The sequence below is a fragment of the Macrosteles quadrilineatus genome, unplaced genomic scaffold, assembly GCF_028750875.1.
Source record: "Macrosteles quadrilineatus isolate MER2022 unplaced genomic scaffold, UCM_ALF_1.0 Scaffold_3__2_contigs__length_128488019, whole genome shotgun sequence".
Taxonomy (NCBI): Eukaryota; Metazoa; Arthropoda; class Insecta; order Hemiptera; family Cicadellidae; genus Macrosteles; species Macrosteles quadrilineatus.
Window position 1 is genome coordinate 69,452,193 of NW_026542596.1, and position 10,914 is coordinate 69,463,106.

Consider the following 10,914-nt stretch of genomic DNA (forward strand, 5'->3'; position numbering starts at 1 on the left):
AGATAGGTACTTAGTTTTTTATGACAAGCTGGTAAGTTGTAGCCTCACAGCCTATAGTATTGAAATTATTTTCATAAACAAGTAAACTTTACTCCATAAGATGAATAACATGAGCATTAAAATGTATAGTTTTTCTCTGTTATTTTTAATTGTATATCAATTCTAAATACAAATTTATAAGTTTTTAAACACTAAACGTGCTGTAATGAGAATTAGACATTTCCATGCTTTAAGGAAAACATTATGAAATAAATCAAATTTCGCAAATGTAAAAACTGTTTGTCTTGTTGCCATATATGGTTCAAGATTCAAGATTAATTTCTGCCACTAAGCTGTATACAATAGGCTTTGTCTAACATAATATTGAACTTAAATTAATATTTCAGTCTTTTCCTGAAAAATAAGACATAAAATAATTCACTGCAAACCAAACCAAAAACCAAGTAAAAAATCTGTTAAAACTGCACACAGCAAACCATTAAAAAAATATGATGGTTCTTGCTGGTTCACGAACTCATTCAAGTATATGAATATGAATATATGATTGTGTGATTAAAGAATTCAGATAGATGGATAAGCTTAGATTAAAATGTAGATACATGCCCGCCCTACGCCTTTAATAAGCCAAATACCATCAAAATCGGACACAATTACAAAAACCATGCTATACCTACGGTAACAGCTACTTCCCTATAGGGAAATTTGCTATAATTGACCCCAAAATGGTGTTTTAATACTTTTTAATTGAAATTGCGATCTTAAAAAGTTGGTATTTTAAACCAAGTATGAATAGAGATGAGTGTAGGATGAGTGGCGCGATCTTGTAGTCTTGTTAGTGACTAAGTCCGGCATATTCCTTAGACACATCTCTTAATTTTAATAGTCCACAGCTAATGGCAACTAAGGGGCCTACAGTTTTTATAGTGGATTTCGAACCAAATTTTTTCCTCGGTATTAACGTATTGGTCTAATTATCAGGATAGTACTGCGGAAAGTCGTAGTACGTCTATGGTAGTACTCACTAGTGCGTACGTTAATCCACATCAGGGAGTATACATAGTAATCCTCCTAGGTATTAGTATATAAAGGACTTTATATACACTTACACTATACCAATATAGTATGTTGCTAGCAAAGTGCATTGCAGATTACGGTGCAAGATGGATGGGTTCGATTTCCCATTTCCAGCACATCTACAAAACAAATGGGTTTGGACAGCCTTGTGCCTTATGCGTTATTTGCATGAATTATGAAATGCAATTTCATATAATTCATACAGTGACCAATTAAGTACTTGATGACTTGACTTGAATGCCTGCGTTCTTATGAGTTAGAAAAACACTAGCAGAAAGGAGAGGAGAGGAGAATAAAAACCAACATTATTACTTACTAATACAAAATAAGCATTTTTGTTGATTTGTTTTGTGTGAAACATGTGTCCGGCGATAACAAAACGTTAATTTTAGTACCGTATTTTATTAGCGTTCTTTATCAGTTCCATCAAAAATTGATAAAACGATATTCTGTATTTCAAATTTAAAAATTTACAGTTAACCATAAAAAATGATAGAATGCAAAATAGGTTTCATTGGAGCAGGAAACATGACTAAGGCAATTGTTTCTGGAATGCTGGATTCTGGTAAGGTTATGCATTAGCAGTGATTTCTGATAAAAATTAGCCTATCAAGGATGATTACTTTAAAATCAGCCAACTGATAAATTAGTGATTCTTTAACTCATGTCCTTCGTCTGTTATGTTAGACCAATTCAATTAATATATTTGTGTTTTCAGGGATAGTGAAACCAAACTCAATTATAGTCTCAGCGCCCTCAAAAACAAATTTTCCCTTTTGGCAAGAAAAGGGAATCGCTACTACTCATTCAAATGGTAAGTTAGTTATACACATTGTACTATAATTCAAAGAGTAACTTTAAATTTGAAGGATTATAAACTTTAAGATGGGTCTAGATCGCTGAAATCTAGCTGAGCACGTTTCGGCAATTATTTAATATGTCTACAACGCGATATTGTGTAGGCCTAATTTTTAGATGTCTACTTACAGTTTTTTTCACTCTGAATCCAAAAACACAATCAGTTTTTTTTAGAGATTCCTAAGTGGCTGTAAAAGGAAGGTTAAAATTTAAATCTAAGCTTCATTGGGCGGTACTGATGGTAATATGGCATGGTCTGGACGGGTCCGTATGTTGACTGAGGACTGAGTGAGGAGAGCAAACAGCTGTATATACCCGACTTAATGCGGAATGAAATCAATTCCTTTTGAAACCAAATAATCAGCTCTTATTTATGCATGTGGGGAAGTTAGGTCGGGTTTTATGCTGATTCCTAACTGTATTAAGTGTTTTGAAGTGAGGTTATATTAGGAAGGTAAAGGTTAGGTTCATCCTTTAACCTAACCTTTAACTTAGGCCTACCTAATCTAACCCAACTTCAAAGCATGTGTAATCTCATAACAACTTAAGTCATAATTCACTTTATGGTAATGCATTTTCTGTAATAAATTAATTTGTAAATGTTTACTAACTTATACAATGGCGGGCATCAATTCATGTGATTCAAACCAGATATTTGCATCGTTGCAATAGTTGGGTCTGTGCTTGCGGGATGGGTAGCATTGTGAGGGGGGATAGCTTCGTTTAACCCTTTTAATCTAATTTTAAACCCCTTGTAATTTAATTTTCCAAAAAATGCTAGAGCTAGTGAGGCTACGGTACTTATTTTGTCAGAAAAGTGCTTGGCTTGCCATGGGGGCAAAGTCTAGTAAGTTATGCGAGGAAAAAATCTGTAAAAATAAAATTTTTCATCTCAAAAGTGTTAAGGAACAATATATTGAGCCTTGATCGTATGAGGAATTGAAAGAAACCATTGCTGTTTTTTGAAATAACATCCGAGTCAATTGATGTACCCATTTAAACTCAACACAATCGAAAGTCGTGCCGGCACGATATATTATCACTTAGCATTATTCGGAAGAAACGTGAATAACGATATGTCGTTCCATAGCACTTTTCGGGAAAGATGCACAATGATATATCACTGTAGCACTGAAAGGGTTATTGATTATTGCAAAACTCTTCTTCCGCAGCTCTACAGGCCTTAGTGGCCTTTGGCTTCCAATAGAATTCGCCTCCAATCGGCTGGATTTTGTGCCATCTCTCTGCAATTTCTAACTCTCAATATACTCAGGTCATTCTCCACTTCCGTTTCTGAGTCCATTGAGCATTTCTAAGTCTGTTCCTGTATTTCCATCCAATCTCCGAGACTCATTTTGCAAATATGTAGCAATGTTCTTTTGACAGGGTGAGGTTGCTAACCTCACGCCCAACCCCCATCCTGGGGGACTAGGAGTTTGTTTAGAGTCCTCTTCTCCTAGGTCAATTGCTTCCACCACAGCTTCCAGACCCCGATCTGGCCATGGTTTAATTTCAGAGTTTCCCTCTCCTAGCCTTTGGGTACCCAAACCCTATCGTACAAGGCAGTACGTGCGGTGCTTATTTGATGGCGGCACTTCCTCGCCATGACACAGCACTATCATCGGGCTCATGAGGACTTGCTGAGTGTGACCCCGCCACGGATCACCCTCTCACGCCCCCTTGGTGTTGCGGCCTCAATCCGGGATTGCTCATTCGAGTTACCCCTTATTCGCAGCTGTCAACCATATCTGATGGAACGTTCGCCATCCGCCAACTGCGACCCGCCCTGTACATGAGGCTCGGTTTCCCTATTAGAGCTTGGACTAAAGGGGAGGGATTGCAAAACTGACTAGTATATTTAGTGTACTCCAGCTGACTCCTTTAAACAATGACTTTCTGGTCGATAAAATAGCGCAGAAACCATCTGCTTAGGCCTACTATATAGTGTAAAAAATGATAACCTATTCAAATTCTTCAAAATAATTATTCTATTTCTGTTTGTTGTGAAATAGCCTATCTGTTTGTTTGGTTACTAGTTTCTTAAATTTTGAAAGTTTAACACACCAACTCACCAACAATTTTTTTGTTTATTTATTTAAAACAAATCACAACTATTTTATATTTTAAATAGAAGTGATTGGTTGGTAGGTAGGCCTACCTAATACATATTAATTCATGGCCTTTGATGAATGTGCTTGTTGTGCTGGCAGACGTTAAGATGTTGAATCTGTTTGTGTCACAAATTGTAGGTTATATCAAACTGATTCAAACTTAAATCTGTTTTCATTTACCTTAAAATTGGAAAGTAGCTAGGAACTAACGGAATCGTTGTTTAACTTGGGTAACTGTAAAACAACCTAGGCTGTTTAGAATGAGGTTTCTATTTGGTTACTATCCCGAGCCTATGAGAAAGCCTAATAGTATGATAGGTTTGGTTAGTTTATTAGGCCTAAGATATTATTATTATGGCGGTGAACTTTGTTAATGTCATAAATTGTTCGATTTGATACGTTGCAGTGTGAATTGAGTTTATTGAAGGTGTTAGAATTCCTGATTGTAGAAGACATATACCAACAGTTGATTAAGGGGGTTCCCTACCACAAACTGTTTTCAATTTTCTGCGACCCTGGTGAGTTTAGTTGGAACTACAAGACAACAAAATATTCCCTAGGATTGCTGTCTGCTGGTCGTGTCACCGCCAGGACGCCTCCGCAGTGGAAGTAGGCCCTCCGCGAGACAGTAGTTTCGATAAAGGCCGCTAGAGTCCGTCAGAATCATAGCACTTTTCGCCGTGCAAGGTTTTACGCGGTTTCATTTTACACATACAAAAAATAATCTTTTCTTGAAACTAAAAGTGACTTGATATTTTTAGTTAAATTTCACACTAATATTGCTTTATTAAAAATCGATAATTTCATAAAAAGATATTATTATTTAACTGTAAAGTTCACTAACTTTGACAAGTCGTTGCCCTTGATTGCGTAAGCATAGACATTTTTTAAAAAGCAAACTTAGTAGAAAGTAGAACCACTCTTTATATACAAAATGGTGTTTGGTTCACAATTTAAATGTTAAAACTAGAATCGCTATATGATACCGCGCAATGCGGTTTTCTGACGTTTTTCGGCGGGGGTAGGGAACCCTCTTAAGATCAATCTAGCCATGTTTCTTAAAAGAGTTTTTCAAATGTTAGAATGAGTAGGTTACTGTAAGAAATCCATTCTCGTTAAATCTAGTTTTTGCTATTCTTGGAACCATATAGACTAGAGTGATGTAGCCATGATGTAGAGTGATGTTCTTGGAACCATATAGACTAGAGTGATGTAGCCTAGTCCTAATTCTTAATTTTTTTTTCAGCTGAAGTGGTGAATAAATGTGATGTGATAATGCTTGGAATAAAACCTCAGTATTTAGACGAAGCAATCAAAAGCTTTGACCCTGTTCCAAACAATAAACTTTACATATCGATTCTTGTGGGGATTACTATCGAAACTTTGAATGATGTAAGTTTTCTTCAATCATATTTCACATCTTAACATAGCTATGTAAGCCATATATAATAATTATTGTTATGATATCCAATACCGGTTCCACTCCTTAAAGGTATATCGTTTAGTATTACTTTTCAGCTTGCAACAGATACATTTTTCAACACGTTTGATACAAGCCTAGATTTAAAACATTCCTTCAATTTTTATTATAAAATTTCATTTATACTTAAAATTTACCCTTGAAATGTTATAGAAATATTAACTCTTGAAGTTTATAAACCAATCTTTAAATGTTTTTTTTTGTTGGTTTTTTTAATGATATTTCTTTGCTTGTACTGTAACCAGGCAAAATTTCATACATTGACCGATAGTTAACAATGTTAAATAAACCAGGACAATTTCCGTTTACAGAAACTGCGGACACAATTTAGGTTCACTGAAGCTGGTCCAGAGCCTTGGCGTATCGTCAGAGTTATTCCTAACACGCCAATCATGGTTGGGGCGGGGGCCACAGGTTAGTTTAATATTATTTATTATACTATTAACTACCTCCTTATCTTCATGACGTACCAAAATTAATTACCTTTTCTAGGTGTGACCATCAAATTCATTTAGTTTGCAATTTTTCACAGCGTATGCAGTGAGTGAGGGAGCCAGAGCTGAGGATAGTGAACTAGTCAAGACAATATTTTCTGCCGGAGGTCTGTGTGAGATTGTGCCAGAACGGCTGTTGAACCCAGTTGGAGCTCTGGCCGGGAGTGGTCCTGCTTATGTAAGATTTTGAAACTGACAATACAAACTCCAAATATCCTAATTCCAGCTCCCTGATTATTCAAATCGCTTACAGAAAGAAGTTTAAAACCATAAAACTACAGTAGGCCTATTGTGATTCATTACTAAAGAAGGCAGAAGGCCTGATCGTACATAATCTTGAAAATCTCCTGCCGTTGTGTGGACTTCAATATCGTTTCCGTGGTCACAGAAACATCGCATCACATCGTCTTTTGAGATCGCGCCAAAATTCTGAACATCCCTCGCAGTCTGGTAGACCATCATCACCAATGTGTGACACAGAAAATTCGTCATCTTCGGCAATTATGGCAAAAGCGTACACTTTTTTATCACGTAACACTCACAAACGCGTTCTGCTGTTGCAATTATTGTTAAAACTCTGCTTGATTTGGCATATTTTCTATAAATCGCTTGAATTACGTTAAAAATCCAATCATCCAAATTTTTATTAGTGGCAATAGATTTGGATGGTTGGAGTTCTAAGGTACGGTAGTATGGTTCCTAAACACAGTTTTGTGCAGGATCATACACTCAAATAAGAAATTAATTATTGTACACATGTACCTATAATACGCAAGCTGTTTCTTTTTTATATTTAATCACAGCCTTGCTTCAACAAGCATAAAATAACAATGTTAAGCTGTGTTGAGTGTTGAATGCCCATAACAGCAAGGGTTAAGTAGGGTACACAGAAAAGTAGGATATGCATTCATTGGTTTAAATAAAATCGGTGTCTAGCGAGACCAGATACAAGTTGTAGTTTTTGAGGGAGCCACTCGTTAACTGCCTCTCTCATGATCTCTAATGTTCCCTCTCTCATATTTATCCTCCTCTTGCTGGTGGGATCCCTTCCCATTAGTGCATGGCTTGTGTTTGTGGATTTGAAAACTGCTATCAATTATTGTCTGAAAATTAAATCATCGAATGATAACCGAACTATACTGTTTACAATATTAAACCGTTTGTTCTTAGTGTAGTTTTAGTGGTTTAGCCTAATAAAAATGTACAATCCTGTTAGGCCTAAATGTATACATACCTGGATTGTTTCCACACTTTCTATACTTTGTGTTGAAGATTTCTATTTCATTTTAAAAGAAATAATAGAAAGCTTTAGAACGTAAGTTATACAGTAGACTCTCTCTTATCCGGACATCGGTTTAACCGGACTACACTGGGCGGAAATGACATCTCTTTAACCAGACAATTTTTATCAGCACATTGGAATAACCGGTCTAGATCGGCAGGAAGTGGGTGGTACTGAAACGACTGTTCTCGTGGGAAAGATTTGAAACCAGTGATCACGTATGTAAATATAATGCTTTCCTAAATTTAAGTCAAATACTGTATACATACAGTATGCATTTAACCCTCCCAGTGTTACTTGACGAAAATTCGACAAGCAGCACACTTTGTGTAGTGTTACTTGTCGATTTTTCGACAAGCAGACATCGTTTACGGCGAAGGCTCTATAACTGACTGAATCGGATTGAACTGGATCGAGTTAGGTATTGTTCTTTCCGTTTCATTCTAAGCTTTCTCCAGAGGTCTGTCTCAGCGCTGTACGTTATCTGAGCCGATCGTAATATGTAGCAGACAGCTGACGTGCGTGTATTTGTAAACAGCTAGGTTACCCTCCGACCGATGACTGATGTGTTTTATTACGTTTATCATTGTTTTAGTGTTAAAAATCAAAAGTAGTGATATACGTGTTGCATTATAAGAAGATTTAAGTGGTTTTGAAGTGCTGGTTGATGATCCTGAAGAAGTAGGTAGTGATATTGATGTAAATTATCAGCCAGATTCCTAGCTATGGTTAGGCTATGCATTCTTAGCTAAACGCTATGTACTGAAATCTGTTTTTTGCCCATAACTTATTTATTTGCAAATCTACTTCCTTATATTATTATATATTTGTAATCCTCATAAAATTTAGAACAAAGTGGCTATTTTCAAATATTTATAGGCCTATAACTTATACAATTTCATTAAGCGCGAACTTATTTTTTTTTGAAAATTTTCGAAATTATATTTTTTTTTACCTAAAAAAATTTTTTTTGAAAAAATGTTCCTTATGTTTTATATATAATATTGAAGCCCATGATTTTCCAAACAAAATGGTATATAGAACATTAGAATTAACATTGTTTTAAGCTTCTCAGATCCGTTTTAATAAAACCTTGCAAATGCGCCAAAAATAGGTGGACATTAAGGCCTAAACTATGGACACTTGGAGGGTTAAATAGTCCGTTTTAACGAGTTTTTGGGGATGTCGGTTTAACCGGAAAAACCGTTATCCGGACTGGTCTCGGTCCCAAGGAGTCCGGATAGGAGGGAGTCTACTGTAGGTTAAATCAATATTATTGACATGAAACTGGTCTTAATTCTGTACTTATTTTACAACTTGAGTGTTTCATTCTAATGTTGTTAGGTATACTTGATGATTGAAGCCCTCTCTGATGGGGCGGTAAAGATGGGAGTGCCGCGAGCCCTGGCCACTCAGCTGGCCAGTCAAACACTGCTGGGTGCCGCCAAGATGGTGCAGATGACAGGAAAACATCCTGGACAACTCAAAGACGAGGTTTGCTCTCCAGGTGGCACCACCATCACTGGTATACACGTGTTAGAGAGGTCAGGAGTGAGGTGGGTATTAGCTTTGACTGTTGGAGACTGAAGTAGACTAGCTGCTGTAGCCAAGTTTTTATTTAATGGCTTGGCAAACTATGACACGTACTTTCTCACATTAGTCTGACATTAAAATTAAACATTCTGCTACTTTGACAAGCAAAATAATTATCCTGGTTAGGGGGAGGGAGTTTATTACCTTGTTTATTATACTTGTTTAGAACTGTTTTTCAGAGTCAATTATTTATTTATTTATTTATTTTTATATATTTATATTTATTTATTATATATATATCGGTCACCATAACGGCGGTTGAAATAAAGGTAGCCTATACATTTTCAACAGGTTTTTAAACATTACTTGTTTGTTTCCAGGGCTGCTCTCATTGGTGCAGTTGAAGCAGCTACAAATCGCTCTTTTGAGCTAGGAAATAAGTAGGCCTAAATACTCAAATATAAAATGTTCCTTGAGTTATAGTTCACACTGAGGAAACAAGATGTTAGCTTCCATAAAGTAAATCAATAACTTCCAGTGTTAAACTTCCCTTAATGGAATGTATTTTTTAATAAAAAAAATTAACATATCTTATTATTGTTTTCAGTTGTGATTACATAAGTATTGAGCTCAAGCATTTAAGCCTACCTTCATTTCTCAAATTGTATCTTATTTTGTTATATACTTTTTCTGTTGTTTAGTTTTTGTTAAGTGACTGTGTGTTGTTACTTTTTGTTAACAGTGCTTCCATAGTACGTAAGAAAACTTTGTTATGCATTTTTAATTTTTAAGTGTGTAAACACAAGCAATTTTCACAGCAATATTTGTGCATTTTGCAATATTTTGATTATGTGCAATATACCCAGCTAGGATCAAGAAACAGTTTAATTCTCATAGATGGGAAAATAAGCTTGAGGAAAATTAAGCCCATAAATCATATAATGAAATGAAAAAATAATATAAAATAAATACAAACATAATTGTGTTTCAGCTACCAAGAAACCCTCTCTATTCTGCTCCAATGTTTCTTTTATATACCAGGCTTGAAATAAGCCTGATTTTCCATCACTTTAATCGGTCAAAAGATTAAAGTGATGGAAAATCTTGATGGGGCTCATCTTGGTGATGGAAATCACTCTTGGTGGGTGACAACTCTGTTGTATTTGAATAGGCAAATGCTAAAGAAGTGTGATTGGAGAGGGTCTTGTAAGCTTTAGTTTATTTCTGACAGATCTAAATTAAAGAATTGTCTGTTTGGGATACTGTCTTAGATTTTGTATTTTTATCGTTCTGCCAAAACGTTTTATTCAGAAACTTCCATATTTGTAGCAATACTGCCGTTGATTGATTTTCATTCATAAGATCAGTGTACGTAGAAGACTGCCTTGAAAATTCAATGAGACTCGAGGGCCCTGGTAGTGGAAATTGGGGGGGTGAAATTTGAAAAAAGGAAATACAACCGAGGAAGGAAGATCCGTTGAAATTAAGTTCTCAGTAGGATTGGAAAAGGGACCAACCATTTACGGGTGCCAGATTGCTCAAGGTGCACAACGGGTACCACAATCATAACTGATTGTTGGAAACCCTACGAGCATCTGGCAGTGTACCACTTAACACTTGTGACTGTAAACAAAAAACGCAAGGATTCCTAACCCGAAATTATTAAAAGAGTTGAAAAATACACAATGAAAAATACATGCAAGCAATATGTGTTTTAAGTACAATAAATTGTTTTTTAATATTGAGGTACGATTTTTTTACTTCACCTTGTTCAAGACCAAGTTAGTTTATGAATTGAAAACAAAGCTAGCCCTCATGAATAAATATACGAGTCTATTGTCCAATTATTGTAATAGTACAGAATCTAAATAAAAGTCAAATAACCATGATCTAAATTTTATGTTGTTTTAATTTTCTAAGCTTCTGTGTTATTGTTTGGTCAATGCAATGGAGGAACTTGTTATGTTGACAGTTTTATCTGAATAATTAAAATATTTTAAAACTAAATTTCATTGTTATCCTAATTGATACTGCACCAAAAACCTACCTGTTAAATAATATTTTCAATAATATTCATTTGAA

General features: G+C 35.5%; 1 protein-coding gene across 1 annotated transcript; it reads left to right on the forward strand.

The window, feature by feature from the left end:
- Positions 1-1,505: 1,505 nt before the first annotated feature.
- Positions 1,506-10,577, forward strand: LOC128989664 (pyrroline-5-carboxylate reductase 3-like). The gene is made up of 7 exons (XM_054411632.1): positions 1,506-1,639; positions 1,793-1,888; positions 5,290-5,435; positions 5,835-5,937; positions 6,056-6,195; positions 8,644-8,855; positions 9,213-10,577. The coding sequence occupies exons 1-7, from the start codon at positions 1,564-1,566 to the stop codon at positions 9,274-9,276; spliced, it is 837 nt and encodes a 278-aa protein (XP_054267607.1). The 5' UTR covers positions 1,506-1,563; the 3' UTR covers positions 9,277-10,577.
- The last annotated feature ends 337 nt before the right edge of the window (positions 10,578-10,914 follow it).